Genomic DNA, 21,275 nt, shown 5'->3' on the forward strand with positions numbered 1-21,275 from the left:
ATAAACATGCACCATATTAAGATGCCTCGAGTAATTGTGGAGGAAGGAATTCACATCATGAAAGTGTGAAGCAATGATGATATCAATGTACCCCTCGGTTCACCTCGGTCTGGTCTAGTCACTGCCCGTTCTCTATCCTTAAAACGCCTTCATATGGGGTGTGGGCAACTTTGCATGCAAATTCAATTCACACGAAACATCAGCGTTGGGAATATTTAAATAACTGGTTCAGTTCGTGCTAACAAACCACTATAATATTAATTCTAAGGCGACCATCTTCAGACTTTCTTGTAGAGAATTGGTGTGTTTCACCGAATACATTAAATATATTATTCCGTGAAATGTGCGAGCTACATACTCGAGCAGAGAACTGATGGAAAAAGCAGAGGTTTTGACACTTGAAAAATTTCATACTGTAGATTTCCTTTTTTTTTTTTTTGTTATTTATTAACCAGTTTACTATTTTAAATGAAGAAAAAAAACACCTTGGTGTGCGGTGCCCAAAAGGGACCATTCGGTCCATCGCATCAAATTAATTTTTGATGAATTTTCAATATTAAATTTTCGTTTTCAGGCGGTGCTACTGTCTGGAGGTTGGAATCGGCAGCTTGGCGACGAAGGCAGTTTGCGCAACATTTTCAAAATGAATGATATGCTTCGTAAAAATGGGTTTCTCGAAAGCAACATCAAGATATTTTTCGCAAATGGAATGAACCATGATGAGATGGGTAAGAACACTTAGACCCAATCTTCAATTTTACTTCTACATGTACCTTTCCTCAAAAATCTGACTTAAAAATTAAGTAAAAAAAAAAGAAAAAGAAATTAACTCAACAAAAATAGTAAATGATGCGTGAGACCATAATACAATCTTTTCGGCAATAAAACGGAATTACCATTGTTTCCAAATTGGACAGCGTTTGGAGCATGAGACATCCAAATACAAGTATGCAAGTTACATCCTTTTTTCCATAAACTACCAATATATCGATGGGTAAAGTGCGAAACCACGTTTCTCCTATGCTGTTTCAAAAATTCCGCTCTTGTTTTATCGTTTTCAAGAGAGACAAGCCAACAATACTGCTTGAAATTCATACAGGACTTTTTGCAAACGGACAAAAAGTATGGAAGTTTTCAAGTTATTAAGATTATTAGTTTTCCCCAGAGAAAATAAAGTATGATAGGAATTCCGCAACGTCGCAAACGAAGATACGTGGTATCGCACTTTTGCCATCGATATCGTAAAATTCGTGGATTCACCATTGCCGGGCTCCAGCTGGTCGATTTTCGAATCGTTATCGAATGACCTTGATCGATAGATAACATTGCCAAGATAGGGATTTACCGATCAAGTTCATTCGATAACCGACCCTCAGGAATATGGAATAGATTTTGCCCACCACACTCCAGGTTTCCGTGCCCTCCTGTCGGCACGGTGTATATTGAAGGGTATCATATATCTTAAATTCACGTACACATATACAAATATTCACACACACATACCTATATTCGCTCGAACGAGGGTCGTGTCGGACCAATAATTTCTGACAGTGACTTCGGATCAAGTAATCGACGTCCAAAACCGGTAGCTAATTGTTACGCAGGGTTACGCTGTCAAGATCAATGTCTTGACTCCTGGGTTTAATTTATTAATTTATTTTTCCTCCATGGAGGAAAAAAACCTGTCGAGGGAAGATTCTTCACCGAACAATCATGGATAATACCGGTAGCAGGGCAAGGTGCGCTGATCTGTATGAGTTTTCGCTTGAGTCTGGTCCAGCACTGCCGTGCTAAGGAAGAACGCCGTATGAACCTTCAGGCGTTGCCAAATTTCCCTTGATAAAACACGAATTTCTTAGTAAACTTGTGAATTTTTTATTCCAATTTTTCAGAGAAGTTTGCTCGCAATTTCACCGAAAAGTCTTAAAATTTTCAAGGGGAAATATTCACAACTTTCCTAAAAAATGACCATTTTTTTTTTTTTTTGAAGAATTTATTGAGAAATTACATTGTCGCCAATACCTTATACAATCTACAGGTATCTATCGACTAGTATTAATAATAAAAGATTAAAGATATAAATTAAAGTGAACGTATGATAAGTAAAAAGTAAACTTATCATAAAGGTCCGGAGCATGACCATTTTATCGATAGAAATTTGACAACTCTCGAATGTTCATACGGCGTTCTTCCTTAGCACGACAACACAGGTCGATCCTCGAAGCGCTATCGATTGATCTCGATCGATACATATTTGCAAAAGTAGACTACATTTTGCAATTAGGAACTATTATTTCTCGCTTGTTCATGTATATGCACCTGTCTGTATAAGGAAAAAAGGCACACACGTTGTTTCTAAATTGAGCAAGGAATAGTTAGTTCCTCATTGCAAAACGTCGTCCAATTTTACATTCGATAACGATTTCGAACGCAAGGTAACAATCGAATCCCTCAGGCGGACTCAAGTGTCCAAGTATCAACTTACGGTTTCAGTCCTCTGTGGAGCCGACATCAGCCCCTTTTCGGAATTTTTAAGCTAACCACCCCGCGCCCCACCCCCTCCCCATATGTATTCAATTAGCCACGGATCAAATTCCTTCATTCGGACTGGGCCAGGCAGAAGGTCCTATCTGTATCGACTCGTGACCCACAAAATATGCGCGAATGAAGGCATATCGTGGATCTTGAAAAAATGAAGTTGGGTGTCTTATCCCGTAACTCTGCTCTTTTGAACCAAACCGAATCCCGAGTCAGCTCTTCCCCCTTGGATCTACTCAGTTTACCGGGATCCAGGGAGAGCAAGGGGACAGGTGCACGTGTAGGGATTTTTTCTCTCCCCCCTTCACCCCTCATCCTTTCCGTTAAACGTTTATTATTGAAAACCAGAAGCAGTATGAAATAAAATAAAAAAAATAAAAATAAGAAAAAAACCTAGATGGATTTTTTCACTCTCGAGAATAGGAGAGAAGTATAAAATGACTCGTGTCGGCATATGAGGCAGGATCGTCTTAACAGATGAAAAAAGAAGAAAATAAAACGCGCGGCCGCTCGCGGCGCCAGGGTCGCAAGGCCGGGCGCCATGGCGCCTGGCACCTGTGCCTCAAAGTTCCCGCCACTTTAAAAGAAGGAAAAAGAGCGGGAAAATTTTTCGAATTCTCGATTGGACTCACGGATCCTATGGTTTTCCTTACTACAATATGGCGCAGTAAGAAGTTGTCCCCCTAAATAGGTTGAGAAGCGCAACTGCACCAGCATATAATTTTGGATCCTCATACTTGTCCACGCTTACTTAAATTCCGATTCATACTGTACAAAAATTCAAAAACTCACTTTATAACAGCGGTTCCCAACCTTTCTTTGTCGCGGACCACCTTTTTGCCGAGAGAAGAGGCCGCTGATCACCAACAAAATTGAACGACCTTTTTTTTGGTCTTATAATATTTTAATTCGACTTTTTTTCGGTGGGCCTTCGCGGACCACCGGTTGGGAACCGCTGCTGCATGATTTTGGGGACGGACTGGCTCAAAATATTCCAGGGGACAGGCCCCCATCAAAGAGTACACACTGGGTTTCTCCTGTCAGATAAAATAAAATAGATAAAGTAAGGTTCAGCATAGACCCTTGCACGTGCGGAGGAAAAAAAACTTCGTGTATGAGATGCAAAGTTCAGGTCATATGGATCTTTGCATCTTTCGGATCGCGCGTGTGGAAACTTAAGGTATACAGCTGCCGAATTTTGGGTCATACATCTGAATTACTATACGGTGCTTAGGTTGATCCTTGAAAAGTTTCAACTCAAGTGCCGATTTCTTAAGATACGTGAAACGAGCAATGCAGTTTTCGGATGCACTATCTGAAAACTTCAGAAATCCAAATGACCTAAACATCGAGTCCCACGCATGAAGTTTAATCCTCCGTATGTGTAGGTACGTCAAGAATGCAAACGTCTTATTGAATTTTTTCGGCTCGCACTTTCTTTACTACAGAAACTCTTTCTTATTTCCCACGTTATGAAACTTCTTCTTTCAACATCACTGCCAAAACAACCCTTCCTTCATGTGAATCTTTGACTTTTCAGAGGGACTGGACGTGACCGTGTATTCCTCAGCGTTGAAGCTAGCTCTGCGATACCACCTGCGGACCGTCTGTGAAACGGAATACTGCGCCGACTCTCTCGTCATATATCTGCATAGCCCAGCAAGACCCGACGGCGCCTCGCTCCTGTGGGACTCAGATGGAAACGGCAAGGTAAACACGGAATCTGTTATGCCATAATGTATTTAATTAAACATACTCTCCTGTAGGACAATATGAAAAATCGGCTAATTCTTCAGGAAAATTGGCATATCGCGCACGGAACTTCTCCATTTACAATATATTTTATGCTCAGCAAAAAAAAAGAGGTATACAATCATTTTTACTATGCGAAGGCAAAAGTCGTTTCGGGTTGATCAAAGAGGTAAAGTTATGCCGTACTGATAAAAAAAAAAACAGCGCTCGGAAGTTCACTCTGGTTGAACCGCCTTCAATCCGCAAAGTACACAACCTGCAATGCGCAGGCCCTTTTCCCTGCGAGAACTTAGGATGCCTGGCCGCTAAGCTGGCCCTGTGCAGTATAGTGGGAATAATAGTAGGAATTTCCTTGGAAAATGGGTCAATGTTTTTCTCTCTGTGTTCCAGAGAATTTTATTCGTAATGTATCTGTACATGAAAATTTCAAGGAAACTTGTACATAACTTTCATCAAACATTATAAAATTTTATCTCGGAAAATTTGGCAACATTCTAATGTTCTTAAGACATTTTTCCTTAGCACGATGAGCAGCGACAAGGTCGACCGATGGGGTGGGAAAGGAGAGTTATATCCTTTCACATCGACTAACGCCGCCTAAGAAAATTCTGCCAATGTGAGAAATACGGCGGAAAAGCTTGAAAGCCGAGAAAAAATAGGAGCGAATACCTAATATTCAAATTAGGGGGAATTGGGGAAATATTTATGTGCGGCGCGGTTTTAAAATTAACAACCATACTTCATTTTGATTCGGATTTTCATCGCCTCGTATTAATGTTTCAGCCCCATCGTTTTCCGCGTCGTGTAGGAAAACAAGAAAAAGTTTGACAATCTCCGCAATACTGTCGCGTAATTTTGGAGTTTAGAGGGCCTCAACTTTGAAGCTATAAAAACTTAGTTTTTGAAGATATCCGCGCGGCTTTGTGAAATTAATTTAAACTTTACGTCGTCATCGAAAAATCGTTATTCTAATACCTGTCCCAGCGCACAAGATTTAATATCGTTTTTATTAGAATGCTCCTGTTCCCCCCTCGTGTTGTCGGTTGGGAATAAAAAGACCGGCGATTTAAATCGATTCAAACAGTTCAACGAAGATTCTATTGTGATTTCATCAGAACTGTTACTTGCATTGAAGGCGTATCGTCATGCAGAGGAAGCTGAAAGACGCTCGTTTAAAAACGCCTTAATCCAGGTTAGGATGAAATTACATGACAGTAGTGCGTGTTGCATTGCTCGAAATTGAAGGAAATACGTGCACGCCTCTAATTTTAATCGATGAAAGCTGGGAAACTTTGTCTTTTCCAGTATCTTAGAAGGAATTTTCTGTACTCTTACTTTTTTTAATATCTTTATTTAATTTTAATTATTTTTTAGAAATATTGTTAATGTTCCATTTCACGCCATTTTTATTGAGATTTATTAATAAAATGTATAAAAAAAGGAAGAGCATTTTACTATTATAATATTAAAGAGTGAAATTTCAAAACCTGCTAAGCGCCACCAGGTATATTTCTAAGGATGAGCACGGTGTTTGTCAGTGTAGGAAAAAAAATTGAATGCTACCGCTTCATAAACTTTTCGTTGAAAAATGTTTGCTAAATTTTCGGCTTATTCTTGCGACACATAGGGTTCCTCAAATGAAAGAAACGGTTGTTCAATATGAACAGTGAGCAGGGTCTGATCGCACTCATCAGGCTTTGAATGTTCATTTTTCAATTTAATTTCTCAGAAACTTGTTTTATCAAATCGATTGATACGATGTGTTTACTTTTCTGCATCGCTCTTGTTGCCATTTTCCCAGCCATACAAATACAACCTCGAATGGCCCATTCCCCATCCCTGGTAAAAATTGGCGATAAGAGCTGCGTTTCAAAATACCATAGGAATTCTCAAAGCCGGCTAAAGAAGGCTACAGAAAATCATATAGCTGGCTGTAGAATGCGGAGAAAATCATACGGCCGGGCTATACGAAGCGATAAAAAATTATGCAGCTGGGCTATAGTTCCTATAGCCGGGCTTTACATTTTATCGCCTGGCTGTTGCTTTTTCGCCATCGATTATAAAAGACTTTAAGAAATTGTGTAGAAATTCGTGTGCTTAGGAAATCATTAAGTTTGATACGGAACCACCTTAATAATTACAAAACACACGTTATACATATTTTCCTTCAATACATATTTTTTTCATGCATCAATTAAAACGAGAATAATCCATACAGGATGTGCAAACATTTCAAAATCATGAGTTGAATAACGCTGACTCCACCAGATTAAATATCAGAGCCCTACACAAAGCGGAGCGGCGACGCACTGGCGCCTACAAACCTAACAGGGATACTTCACGCATTGCGCAACGCGTGAAGTATCCCTGTTAGGTTTGTGGGCGCCAATGCGCGTTTCGCGCTGGCGCCCGCCTGCCCCACCGAAGCGTGCCACGGCGCTTGAAGCAACTATTTCACACCAGAGGTATTGCACAGTATCATACGAAACTGAGGGAGCTCTAATATATTAGGAATGGCAGCCATCCACCAGAAGTGCGGAGCTTTCCTCACAAAATAAATCAAGATACTACGGCACAAAAAGAGAGCCGTAGTCCAAAAACTAACTCAGTCCCAGTATCCGTATTTTGTAACGTTTAGCATAAACTTTATCGTCTGACTCTTGCTTAATTGCCATCGGCTATAAAAGGCTATAAGAAATTGTCCAACCGGCTACAGAAAGCTATTGGAAATCTAACAGCCGGCCGCAGGTCTATGGTATTTTTGAACACAGATTCTACTGCCAATTTTTACCAGGGATAGTATGTATTACATGTAAACTACATTGATGGCCAGAGTGCGAAATCACGTATCTCCATCTTCGACATTGCAGACTTCTTCTCAATTTTTAATTTACCGTAATTTCTTGAAAACTTCTTTGATTTTTATTCTCTGTTAGCAAAACATTCTGTATTTCAAGCGAAAAATTTAGCTCCCCCCCCCCCCCCCCCGATAAAGTAAAAGGAGCGAAAACTATGAAACACCGCAATGGAGATAAGTGGTTTCACATTTTGGCCATCAGAATTTCATGTCGACTATACTGCTTTGCGCTATGGAAAAACGTCAAATGAACATTTAAAGTTGCCAAATTTCCTTCGATAAAATGTTTATTTTTGAGGAAAGTTATAAATATTTTTCCTCGAAATGTTTAGGAACTTCCGGTAAATTTGCGAAAAAAATATCCGGAAAATTGGTTTAAAAATGTAAATAATTTCTATTTTATCAAAGAAAATTTGGCAACGCCTAAAGGTTCATGCAGTGTTACTCCTTAGTACGACAATAGAGAGGATCGGATCGGATCTTCTCAGCACGTATCTCGCTAGAGTGTAGGAATACTCATATTTTTACTTGAAAGGCTTACTAAAGATAGGGATTTGGTTTTGGTTTCAGTACGACGAAACAGAGACATACACGGTGCGGGAGTTCCTGCGGGACATCCAGGGCTGCTCGGCGCGAAGAGTGGTGGTGGTGGCCGACCAGAGTTTCAGCGCGGAGCTGGTTTCAGCGGCCACGCAACATTTGACGAGTCTTAACAACGTCGTCATCGTCGCCGCCAACTCACCCTCCCGCAGGGATCAGCTCACCCACCATTTCGCTCACTCCACCCACGAACACACCTGCCTCCACCAACTCATCAAGGCAAGTAGTTATACCTAACATACCGATGGCTGCGGGACAATAAATGAAATTTTGGGTCGTATTCCTAGCCGTGCTTTACCATGGCAGATCCTATTAGACGTATTTTTGCCAAACGGAACTATGTGCACTATAACGTGAGCCCGATTATGCATATCGACGGTGCAAGTCGGCAATCACATAACTCGTTTGCGGTGTCTGAAAATCTCCGCCTCTATGTTATTTTTTTAAAAGAGAACAAATTGACATCATTCCTTGAAGTTTTTGCAGAATTTTCTTCGCACAGAGAAGAAAAATCACCGCAGTTTTAAAGAATTGCCGTTGAGTAGTTTTCCGTTTAAAAAATAAATTATAAAAGGAAGTCTGCGACGTCGCAAACCGAGTTATGTGATTGCCGACTTTCACCGTCGATATGCATTCTCATGGGTCTCAAGGCTCATGTACTAATGCACATAGTTATGTTTGGCAGAAATACGCCCTATTATGGTTTACATTGTGATTAAGGGAGGTTCAAGCAGATCCTTGACAAATTGAATCATATCAGTGCTCGAGAGCCAAAACCGTATACCTCAAGAGCCCATCGTTCAGAGCCCTATCGTCGTATTCAAGGTACCTATTGGCTCTGAGAATCTGATAGAAAGGACAACTTTTCGGAGACCTGAAGTGAAATTTAGTGGTGAATCTTTGGTAATGGGCCCTTGGAAGAGATTACAATGTCACATCACTGCAAAAAATATTAAATACAAAAGAAAATAACTTGCCAGTTTTAAAAATTTTGAATTACATCCGGGCGTACCTTAAAGTTTGTCCAAATCATAGAATTAGCAAGTCAATTCGTGGGGATGCGTCTATTCCATCGAGCATAGAGTTTGTTCTTACCTACCCGCGAATACGAGGCAAAGCACTTGTTTTTCACTCAGCATCTCACCTGGTATTATTGTTCCCCTTCATTTCGCAGATTAGGCAAAAACAGCTTCTGGATGCCGAAATGGTCGCATTTTCGGAGGTAAACTTAAAAGCGCCATTTCCTAACGATGCGCCATTTCCCAACGATGCGCCATTTCCTATAACGATGCGCCATTTCCCAACGATGCGCCATTTTCCAACGATGCGCCATTTCCTAACGATGCGTCATTTCCTAACGATGCACCATTTCCTAAGGATAGGCCATTTCTTAACGATGTGCCATTCCTTGACGATGCGACATTTACCTAGATGGGGCTTGAAGGTCATGGTACACCTTGCCTAAATTTGCAAATTTTAATCATTTTTCCTCATCTGTTTACAGGGTTCTCGCCACGCTTTCAACGAGTCGGACCACTCGGTGTACGTCGGACGACAATCAGGCTTACTGAACACGACCCTGATGGGGGCGCCGTGTCACCTGAACCCCCCGCCCTCGGCGCTGGAAATGTCACAAAAGTACCGTGGTTGTCAAAACCTGTCCACGCGGGACCTCATCGTCGGCACCCACGACGAGTACACGACAGAGCCGCCAGACTCATAGATTCACCACGAAGGTCACTCGGCTTGATCGACAGGTTTCAGAGGTCCCGAGTTGATTTTTTAGGTTCGAACCTGTCCATCACGAATGGATCGTTCGCATATAATCGAGCTGCGAAACTCGTAGGTTAACCTGATCGATATGATGGACAGGCTCTAAGTGCCTCAGGTTGTTATCAGGTTGTTTGAACCTGTTTGTTACGTGCTGAGCGCTCGCCCCTGATCAAGCTGCAAATCTCGTAGATTAACCTGATCGATATGATGGACAGGCTCTAAGTGCCTCAGGTTGTTATCAGGTTTTTTGAACCTGTTTGTCATGTGCCGAGCGCTCGCACTTGATCAGGGAGGCAGATTCATACATGAACCTGATGGGCAGGTTCCAAGTGGCTCAGGTTCCTATCAGGTTGTTCAAACCTGTTTGTCACAAATTGATCGTCTTGCCATGACTGGTGCTTACAATCTCATGAATTGGCCCCGGGCGTGTCGGAGCAGGTTTAGAAATATGTAGGGGAAATTGATGCTTTTTTGCACTTACGACCATTTTTGATTTGCCACGACCTAATTTTCAAATACGTTACAAGTTGTATTGTTCCTCAGTTAAGTATGTATTGTTAGTGGTCCTTCTTTAGTTACAAAATGTCCGATGTCCAAATGTGCAATGTGTGCCCGGACCATCAGATTGTCGTGACCGTCCCTTTATGCCCTGCCTGATCAATGGATAATTTAGAAAGGCGCATTCTTCGCAGTTATTGAAGAACCTGGAGGATCATTGGTTTTACTCACACGATCCAGTAATCCGGGGTGTGAGTGTTGCTTTCTATAGTCTGATGGACAGGTTTTGAACAGTTCGCGCTGAAGGGTCTCCTGCTTTGTCACTGGTAGCTCCGCACATGACGGAGTAAATTTACTATTTTGTAAGTAAGGGCAAACTTTTGAATTTTTGAACTTACGACCATTTTTGATTTGCCACGGATCCTATTTTCAGAGACTTTATAAATTGTATTGTTATTCAGCTAAGTACCTATTGTCAATGGCCCTTCTGTAGTTACAAAATGTGTGGTACCGTAAATTTTGGTTTTTCCACAGGTCTTCAAGCAATTGAATTAGACTTGAGGGATATTTGTTTTGGAATCGCTACATGTCATTGAAGAGCATTTATTTTGCAGAATATGGCATGATGCGATTTGTACTTTCTCGGAAGAACGCGTTCTTCAACAAAAGAGCGTACAAGCCTCCGTCCTTTTCGTTCCCCTCTGAAATAATATGCGCCACTCACATGCTGCGGTAATAATACGATGAAATTGCGACGGTCAGTTTCGCTGTATGTATCTGTAGATACATACAGAATACATGTAGATTGTAGAGAAATCCAGATTATTGCCGAGTTCTTACTGCTTCAGTCACGTCTCTCAAACGATCATGTGATTTGAAGAAGGAATTAGCATTCATTAAACGCGACCATCTATGTACTAATACTTATACTGTAGACTTATTGTTAGTTCCATGGCTAAAATTAAGTTTTTCGAATTCTTCTGAATTTATGACCTGTAACCTGAGTTGGCACTAATCTTAATTATTAGTCCATGCTGCGCATGGTTGGTTATATTTCCCTGATACAGGATGTAATCCTGCAATACCTTGTGAATATGTAAATAAGTGTTTTCAATTTTGTAATAACATTATTTTGGCGTTCCTTCTCTACCTAACTGAAATCCAGAATTAAAATATTAGAGTCGATAAAATTCTGTATGACAAATGGACGTATTTCTGCCAAACGGAACTATATGCATTGAGATATGAGCCCTGAGGTCCATAAGAATACATGCATAACAGGGCTCATAATGCACATAGTTCTCTTTGGCAGAAATACGTTTAAATACTCATTATATGAGATCACTAAGACACCATCCATAGATATTGAGATATTATCCAGAGATTGTGCGATATCACTTGAGATGAAAAAAAAGATGAGAGTGAAGTAGATTTCTCATTCTCTTCTTTTCCAATTTATTATTCGGTGACACTCATTTTTAAGATTTCGATGTATTTTCCATGGCTTATGCTGTCTTTTAACCTTATTTGAAACCTATCACTAACTTTTGCTGTCGTAGGTAAATTTTGAAAGAAGTCGTTCGTTCGACGTTTGAGATGAACGCAGGGATTTCGTTTGTCTCATTCCCTTGTGGACAATTGTCCCTGTAGAAATTTCAAGTTTCATTTCAGCTAACGTAACTGGATTTCAGTTTTTTTTAATTTTAACGGTTTGTTGTGTAAATAGAAAGTTTTTGTTCTAAACATATTAAATATGTTGTATTATTTTTGGATTTTTAAATCATTTTTTTAAAGTATGATTAAAATTTAAGTGGATGACATTATTTTGGTGTTTCATTGCAAGACTTAAGTTACCAAGAATGTACGAATCCTCTAAAGATCCAGAGAATTTTCTGCGCTGATGTCGCCGACACATACCATACCCTCTGCCTGTCCCCTCGAAGTTTGAAAATACAATTTCACTTATAAAAAGAGTGTTACATTCAAAAAAGAATCCAAGCAATTGATAAGATTTTCAGAGCTAATGTGATTGTTAAAAAGGTTCAATGGGTCAGTTGCGCTGGTCACAGAATCGTATTTTGTTGCCTGATTCTGGTAAATTTGCTAAAAATAATAAGATCTGTCCAAACAGCAACTTTCTACTTGAATATTGACCGAGATATGGAGCTAGATATAGCTAATGGAAAAGAACCAAGCATCAAAACACGCGATTCTAAGACAAGCGCAACTGACTCATCCACAATTTCAAGGTACCTAGTTGAAATACTTCGTCAAAGTGCCAAGAGCAATATAACTTTTTTTGGACCTAAAAATGAAACATAAAAAATGAGGACATATCTATGTGAAAATGATACGTTGAAAAAACGCACAGTATCTAGTCTTCTGAAAAGGAGGAATTGCTTGTCGGGGGTATAGTAATAAAAACAATTTTTTTTTATTCGATCACAGAAATGTATTTCGAATTCATATTATCAGTCTAGTCTCTACGAACAGAATTAAACAAACACAAGCACCTAATAGGTGAAATAAGTACATTAAAATAATCGGGTTGAAATAATTGGGTTTATAAAAAAAGTTTTTAGAAAACGATATGTAAGTCTGAAAAAATATAGGTAATTAATTGATCCAAAAATCAGAATACTGAATAAACACAATTCAGCTCTCCACTGGATATACCCATCCATAAATTCAAAACATGAGAGGTCTAAGTAGAACTAATTGCAGGTTTAAAATGTTATGTTTTTCCGCTAAAAAACGCAGCTTACAACAATTGTGAGATATCATTGGTTAATACGTCAAATTAGAAAAAAGAGTTAAATAATACTCATTCATGTTGGTATAGAAGATGCTGAGCCTAAGATTATTTTTCTCGGGTTTCTCTAGAATTTATAGTAATATTTTCAGTAGTATAAAACCGGGGATTTTTGAGCGAAAGTTTTAACATTTCAAGGAATACTTAACAAACAAAAATTGTCTCTGAACGCAATGAAGGGCCCGTGCCTACATGTACACAGCTATCACTATGCTTTCACCATAAAAGTTCAATTTTTAATGAAACTAAGTTTTATCCACCTGCGGGCCTTATTCAACCGTATCTACCACAGTGTGGAAAAACCTCGTAAAAGCCGTTGGCCCGTTGCCAACTTGCCTTTGGTAAAATAAAAATGTACGGGCAAACTCTTGGGTGCTTTTCTAAATTGTATTCGCACTTTGATGTGAAACGTACAAAATTCAAGGAAAAGTATTCATTAATTTCGTCAAAAATGATATCTTGTACCAGGGGTTTAGAGCAATTTTCGAAATTTCATATCACGCACACACGGGACGAGTCAATTGAGGACGTCGAGCATGATATATAGATTGATCCGCCATTTAAACCTATGGAAAAGTATCGATAAACAGGGTGTTCGCAACAGACACCTTAATAATCGATTCTTCACCACAGCTTCAAATGGGGGCAATATCGATAATCGATCATTAACGCCTCGCCACCGCCACCGGTACGAGGGACTTAAACGACAAGACGCGTGAGCGGGGTTTCCGCTTTTTTAAATAGTACGTGGTTAAAGTTTCAAATTACAGGTAGCCTCGAGGCGGGAAGAAAGTTTCAATTCATTTTTTTATGCTTAAACTTGGAATTAAGAGGTGAATGTTTCACGGAGTATATTTTAAGACTAGTTTTAGTTGGAATAATCAATTTCCAATTTTTTTTTTTTTTTTTTTTTTTTTTTTTTTAATTGGACTTATGTGTCTTGTCCTTTACGCACTTCGTACGTTCCACCATCTTCTTCAATGAAAAATGCAAAAGTTTGAAAGTGATTCCATTCGTTTTCTCTTTTAACCTTTTTCACGAGGCACCCCTAAGAAACGTGAAGGAAAGAAATAAACGTAAAGAAATAAAGCAGACAAATTAGCAGTTAGAATCAAACATTTCGTGTCCGATCTCTCCCAACGACTTTTCCCACTGTACGGTGTTTTTCAGATGAACCCCGATGGCAAGCGAGAAACAGCGCATTTTTAATTGGAAGGCGCTGGGAACCCACCTTTTGCAACTGTACGCGCTGGCTACTGCTCATGATTTTCAATGTTAATTTAATGCGTAACATACATAATAAACCCTAAACCCGCGTCTAAAGACCGTAAAATGGTCGAGGAGCCGTAAAAAACGTTATAAAATCGCTAGGAGTGCGCGCGCTTTTTACGATTCGAACGCGAAGTCGCGTAGGCTCCTCGCGGGGCCCGGGACTTGCAAAAACCACTCAACGGGCAATAATTGAAACAGCCTCCCGCTTTAAAACTGCAGGCCTTTTATGTCGCTCGTAAAAGTTCGCTTCAATTGCGCCAAATGCTGATGAATACGAGAGGGTTCGGCACTATCCGGTTCATATTTTCCGTGAGGGCGGATGGAAAGGGTTGGAGGGGGAGGGGGTTAGGTGATATTAACCCATTGTTGGGGGGGAGTTTTGTTTGGACAAAGGCCGGCCTTAATCTGAATTTACGGAGTAAACACCCACGGCATGAGATTTGCGACGGGTTTTGCAGGGGAGAATTTGCACGAGAAAATGTTGTTGATTCATAGAGTCGTTTCCCTCACGAAAGAACGTAACTACATCTGTGGACTGATTATTGACATTGATAGACAAAGCTATAGACAAAGAAGACATGGGGGGTATGGAGCGATCCTATCGGTTGAAATGTGTGGTTCTTATAGACTAAGGGAGAAAATGATAGACTAACTGTCGGGTTTCTCGTGGGTTGCCGTTAGTTAGTCTATTCCTACTGCCTTTGTCCAGTGTAGGTAACCACCAGCTTCCACCAATAGGTTCCCTCCATATCGCTTTTGTCATCTTTGTCTATAGCTTTGTCTATCAATTTCAATAGTTGGCCCGCAGAGGGGCTTGGAGGACAAGGCGCATAAGTGCAGTTTGGAAAACATTCAGATAATAATGAACTGGTATAAAAAACACATTGGATCTAGAGTTCAGACTCTTAAAAACATCGACAAGAAAAAGTACTCCCCTGGTAAAAATTGGCGATAGGAGCTGCGTTTCAAAATACCATAGGAGTTCTTACAGCCGACTATAAAAGGCTATTGAAAATCATATAGCTGGCTGTAGAAAGCGGAGCAAATCATACAGCCGGGCTATACGAAGCTATAAAAAATTATACAGTCGGACTAAAGTTCCTATCGCCGGGCTTTACACTTTATCGCCATTGGCTATAAAAGGCTATAAGAAATTGTGTAGAAATTCGTGTGCTTTGGAAATCATTAAGTTTGATATGGAACTACCTTAATGTTTACAAAACACACGTTATATTTTACTTTAAAACATATTTTTGTTCATCAATTAAAATGAGTATAATCCATACAGGATGTGCAAACATTTCAAAATCATGAGTTGAATAACGCTGACTCCGCGAGATTAAATATTAGATCCTAACACAAAGCGGAACGGCGACGCACTGGCGCCTACAAACCTAACAGGGATACTTCACGCATTGCGCAACGCGTGAAGTATCCCTGCTAGGTTTGTGGGCGCCAATGCGCGCTCCGCACTGGCCGCCCGCCCGCCGCGTCGCAGCGTGCCATGGCGCTTGGAGCAACTATTTCACACCAGAGGTATTGCACAGTATCATAAGAAATTGAGGGCGCTCCAACATATAAAGAATGACAGGCATCCTTCAAAAGTACGGAGCTTTCCTCGCAAAATAAATCAAGATACTACGGCACAAAAAGAGAGCGGTAGTCCAAAAACTAACTCAGTATCCGTATTTAGTAACGTTTAGCATAAACTTTATCGTCTGGCTGCCATCGGCTATAAAAGGCTATAAGAAATTGTGCAGCCGGCTATAGAAGCTATTGGAAATCTTACAGCCGGCCGTAGGTCAATGATATTTTGGAACACAGATTCTACTGCCAATTTTTACCAAGGTCTTGATTCATCAATCAGAATCTAGCTTAAATCAAGAACCAAGCCTTTTGATTTAAGCGGTTTTCGTTTTGATTCACGCAAAAATCCGATCGAATCAAAAGTATTTTTTCTTGTCGATGTTTTCATGAGTCTGGACTCTAGATCCAATATGTTTTTTTTTTCCAGTGTGATTTTAAGTAAAACTTGTCTCCATGCATGTTCTATACACTTACAACACGAAGGAATCAAGGCACATCACGATCTTACCAAGGAAAAAATATTTGAATTTATATTCCTCCGCGAGATGCAACGTTACGGATAAAGTTCAACCTTTCTTTTCACATTCAAAAGATTCTCTCTCGACTTCGAATTTTTCACAGGAGAGAATGTGCGACCACAAATTTAAGCTCAAAACTACTCCTAACTCATTTTTTCTTCGAAACGTGACCTGGTTCCTTCGTTTAATTTGGTCGCATTGTCTTTGGTGGAGTCGATGCCGGGTTGTATGATAAAATTTGTATATTTCAGCTGAGGGCTAGATGGACCGTGTTGAACAGAGGGGCCAAGCCACACCAGCTATTGCCGAATTCAATTTGACCGTTTAATTTTTTACATGAAAACGGTTGTGTGGATTTTTGTGCAAATTTCAGTGAATATTCTGCATAGTACGAGGCAAATTCCCTCAAAATTTTCTAAGAAACCCACACAAACGCTCTCTTGTAAAACATTAAATTGCCCAGTTAAAGGCAATAATAATTTATGTGGTTTCGTTCCTTCTTACTAAACGCGGTCCTACCTAACATGATTTTTACACGAAAACGGTTGTGCGGATTTTTTTGTCAATTCAAGTGAATTTTCTGCATCACTGGAAAAAAAAAAACACACATTGTATCTGGAGTCCAGACTCTTGAAAACATTGACAAGAAAAGACTCTTGATTCAAGCAGATTTAAGCTTAAATCAAAAGGAAATCCGCTCAAATTAAGAGGCTTGGTTCTTAATTTAAGCTTAAATCTGATTGAATCAAGAGTATTTTTTCTTGTCGATGTTTTTAAGAGTCTGAACTCTAGATTAAATGTGTTTTTTTCCAGTGCATAGTACAGAGCAGATTCCTTAAAATTTTCAAAGGCAAACGTGCTCTTGTAGAAAATTAAATTACCCTGTTGAATTTGGCAATAATTGATGAGGTTTGGTTCCTTACTGCCAGACGCGGTCCAAATAGGGAAACGTGCTGATTTGGTGCACTATTTAGCAACAATGGGTGGAATTTAACACACGTATCCGTAGAATAACACGGCACTGATAGGGTCATTGCGAGGCGTCGGGGGTTCTTGAAAAAAACATGATCGCTGGGCGCGAAGAAAGCCACCCCAAAGCGACAGCGCGCGAGGGAGCTCGACCCCTCTGTGTTCCCGGGGGAGGGCGAAAAAACAGGGGAGCGAGCCAGACTCTGCTCAAATATTAATTCGGCGCACGTCGCCTGTAAGCAGAAGAAAAACTTAAGTTAATTGCCCGTTTGTGCGGATGGCGGATGGCGCACGTAGGGGATGAAAAATTCCGCCGGAAGAGATAAATGCGATGCGGGAAACTGAGCCGGGGTGGGAATTTTTCCGACACCGGATTCATCTCGCGACTCACCTGTCCCTCGGACGTCACTTTTAGATGAATCATGACGTCACTTTTAGATGAATCATGGCGTCACTTTTAGATGAATCCTAACACCATGACGGTTAGGGTTGTAATTTTTCACGAAAAATAAAATCTTGAAATTTCAAGTGAGATATTTCATGATATTCCAAGAGAAATATTTCATGAAATTTCGAGTGAAATATTGCATGAAATTGCGAGTGAAATGTTTCATGAAATTTCAAGCGAAATATTTCATGAAATTCAATGTGAAATATTTCATGAAATTTTAAGCACTGGAAAAAAAACACATTGGATCTAGAGTCCAGACTCTTAAAAACATCGACAAGAAAAAGTACTCTTGATTCAATCAGAATCTAGCTTAAATCAAGAACCAAGCCTCTTAATTTAAGCGGATTCCGTTTTGATTCAAGCAAAAATCCGATTGAATCAAGAGTGTTTTTTCTTGTCAATGTTTTCAAGAGTCTGGACTCTAGATCCAATGTGTTTTTTTTTTCCAGTGAAAGAAATGGATCCAGGGATAAATCGCATCGATTATACGCAAAATCGCGGCATATTTAAGTTTTTTTAACCAGGAAAACGACGAAAGCCCCTGAGAATGAGCCTAAAAAATAATTCTCTGCCTAAAAATTAGTAAAATTCAGCGATATTAAAGTAGGATTCTTTTTGGAATGAACCATGCATTCGATACAGCAATCACTAATCACCGATCAACTTTTGTATCGAATGCGAGGTTTTAATTGAATATGCTGTACATCGAGGAACATAGTCACTTAATCGGCGCATGATAAGTGAATCGAAAATATTGATGTTAAGATTTGCATTCTGAAGAGTGATAATCTCAACGCATTCAATACTGGCTAGGGAATAGGATATAAGTAACGTAATACTGGATTGCCTGATCTAAAAAGGCCCCTTCATTCCTTGGGTAGGCAATTATTGTTACGTGTATGAATTGGTCGCCGGTCCGGGATCCAAATGGCAGGAGAGAAGTTGAATCAGAACCGTAAAAAAATAATAAAACAGAGAAAAGCATGTTTTCTTGTGATGTGATAATCATGACTCAAAAGGTAATTGAGAGGTTTTTCTTTGCGAGACATTATGTTTCAATGTAGCGAGGAGAATTTTTGCGGGGGAGGTACATTTACTGTTCACGAGGGTGTTGAACGCCTAGGCACGGTCACAAGTTTTCTGAGGGGAGGGAAGGAGGTGGAACCTTTCTAGCTTTGCCAATGTGTGATAAAAAAGAAAAAGGGAATGTTATTGCGGAATCCCCGGTACAAGGTACAACTTGAATACTTATAGCTCAATATGTTGATTTGGCATGAATTTTTATCTGATGGATAACATTGGATGACGTAGTGTCAGAGGATATTTTCGGTGGTAAGTTTTCTACAGTTACACATTTTTCAAAATCTTTTGATTACTTAAAATTATCAATAACAAAATTTCAATGCGCGAGAAAATGAGATCAAAATTCTAAAATTCATATGTTAACTTTGTTTCATTGAATTGACGATAAACAATTTCTAACATATATTGGATTTCATGCGGGCCTACCTACGGCCTCATTTATTGGTTTCATTTTTTCGTTCACGCTTGTTCGCCGCAAAAGATTTCCGCACCGTCCTGCTAAGTAAAGAGATATAAAGGAGAAGGAAGTAAGAGAAAATATTGCAAAGAACAAAGGCGGTAAGATGTACAGGTCAACAGACACAAGACAGAATGTTACACCTCTTGAATGCTGCACAAGGGTATATAAATACGCATTGAATCCAACGTGTGTAAGTAGGAAAAACGGAACTTTCAATCACCTCAAACAAGTTTGAAGGCGGGCTACTTGACGATTTCAATTTTCAAACCATCATACTTGGACGTATTTTTGCTGAAAGGAACCATGCAGACATGAATCAAGCGAAAACGAATTATACAGTATACACCCAAAATTCGTGCTCATTAAAGTTCTCTTTGATTTAATTAATTTTTTCACATTTCCTTTCAGCATAAATACGCTGACTTCAACTGCCGTGTTAAGTAAAAACACCGTATGGAACTTCAGGCGTTGCTAAGTTTCTTTTGATAAAACACGAATTTTCTGGTAAACTTATGAATATTATTCATCCAATTCTTCAGATAATTTTGCTCGCAGTTTCAATCGAGGTTCTTGGAAATTTCAATAAAAAATATTCACAATTTTCCTCATAAATAAACTTTTTATCGACGGAAATTTGACAACTCTTCAATGTTCATACGGCGTTCTTGCTTAGCATGGCAGTTAAGCTCTTTGACTCCAGTCTCATCATTTTTCGTAATAATTCGATCGCATTTAGCAGAAGAGAAAAAACCCGATTGCGAAGTTTTCAAAACTGCACAACTTTCTCTTAGCTTTAAAAAAATACTAAATATATATGTAAAGTAATAAAATGTTTACGATAGTTTTCCTTTAAAATCAACAATTTCTGGTAAAAAAACAACAATTATTCGCTAATTCTAGGCATTTTTAAGTAAAGATAAAGATGCACAATTCTCAACACTGTCATCGCACTGGAATTCCCTCGCTACATGCGATCGAATTTTATCTGGGGATGGCCCGAAGGAATTCCAAGTTTTTTTAGCGATAGAACGGAGATAATCTCTAGTCATGTCCTCTTTAAACTCCATAATATGACCCCGGTTTTTTTACCGGCGCGAAGCAACTTTCAGGGGCCGGGCCACATAGCAGCCAGGGAGGTCCCCTTAGAATTTTCAAACACATCATTGCGGGATCTGCCCTGTACTCAAATTTTCGAGTCCCGCATCGCTCGTTACTTCTGCTCTTTCTTCAGTAGTTTCGCCTCTTTCTTTGCGTTTTTCTTCTCGGCCTTCGCCTCCTTCTTCAACTCTTTCTTCTCGCTTTTCGTCAGCTCTTTCTTCTCTACTTTCGCGCTTTCCTTCTTCTCCTCCTTGCATTTCTCTACACTCACAGACTCTTTATTGCCAATCTTACTCGGGAAGTGTTTACTGATTATATTAGAATTACTACTACTCGATATTGTTGGGTTACAGGAAGAATCCACGCGACGCACAGCACTGACGTCATCGTCACCGCTCACCTTGTTGGTGACGTCACTTTGACTATTTTGGATACTGTTGATGAACCTGCTCTTGGAGCAAGTCGTGATGTCATTGCTTGATTTGTCCGGTTTGCTGCTGGAAGAACAGGGGCTGAGCGTGTGGTGGTAGTTGGTGGGGTATTTTTTATTGTCGTTGTTGGCAGCTGCACTCCGACTTCTTTCCCGAGAGGCGACCGAGTCACTGCGATGTATCCTCGCTGATGATGACGACGATGATGAGGAAAAAGAAGACGAGGCTAGTTTACTAGACGTGGAGGACTTATCGCTACCTTGCCGGGACTTCGACGGGGTCCTCTCCAGCTGGGTTACTATTTTCTGAGCACATCTGGGAACAGACAAATAGATAGGCACGATTTAGCAGTATCGTTCCGACTTGTTGAAATTTATCCCCGTTAAATCGTAATAGTTAACATAGGCGCAATTCAAAAGCAACATCTCGGATTGGAGCGCCTTCAGTTTTCCACGATACCTCACGCTCAGTCATGGAGTTAGTTTAGTTGCCTATATGGACTACCTTTTGCAATTAGGAACTATAAATTACGCCTCAGTTTAAAACCATCGTATGTACCATTAGTTTCTATATCCA

The 21,275-nt window shown here is 39.9% G+C and overlaps 2 protein-coding genes across 4 annotated transcripts in view; one reads left to right on the top strand and one right to left on the bottom strand.

Annotated features, from left to right (window-relative positions):
• The window catches only part of LOC109038711 (uncharacterized), a 48,428-nt gene extending 36,597 nt beyond the window's left edge, over positions 1-11,831 (top strand). Inside the window, exons 3-6 of the mRNA XM_019053882.2 lie at positions 575-728; positions 4,079-4,248; positions 7,718-7,966; positions 9,252-11,831. Of these exons, the coding sequence (XP_018909427.2) occupies positions 575-728; positions 4,079-4,248; positions 7,718-7,966; positions 9,252-9,470 (792 nt within the window). The 3' untranslated portion in view covers positions 9,471-11,831. The remainder of the gene's footprint in view (positions 1-574; positions 729-4,078; positions 4,249-7,717; positions 7,967-9,251) is intronic.
• Positions 11,832-13,722: 1,891 nt separating this feature from the next.
• Positions 13,723-21,275, bottom strand: part of LOC140224853 (uncharacterized) — a 212,929-nt gene continuing 205,376 nt past the window's right edge. For all 3 annotated transcript variants that reach the window (XM_072301683.1, XM_072301684.1, XM_072301685.1), the window contains exon 7: positions 13,723-21,014. In XM_072301683.1, coding sequence (XP_072157784.1) covers positions 20,381-21,014 — 634 coding nt within the window. In that variant the 3' untranslated portion in view covers positions 13,723-20,380. The remainder of the gene's footprint in view (positions 21,015-21,275) is intronic.

The sequence above is a fragment of the Bemisia tabaci genome, chromosome 6 (genome assembly GCF_918797505.1).
Source record: "Bemisia tabaci chromosome 6, PGI_BMITA_v3".
Lineage (NCBI taxonomy): Eukaryota > Metazoa > Arthropoda > Insecta > Hemiptera > Aleyrodidae > Bemisia > Bemisia tabaci.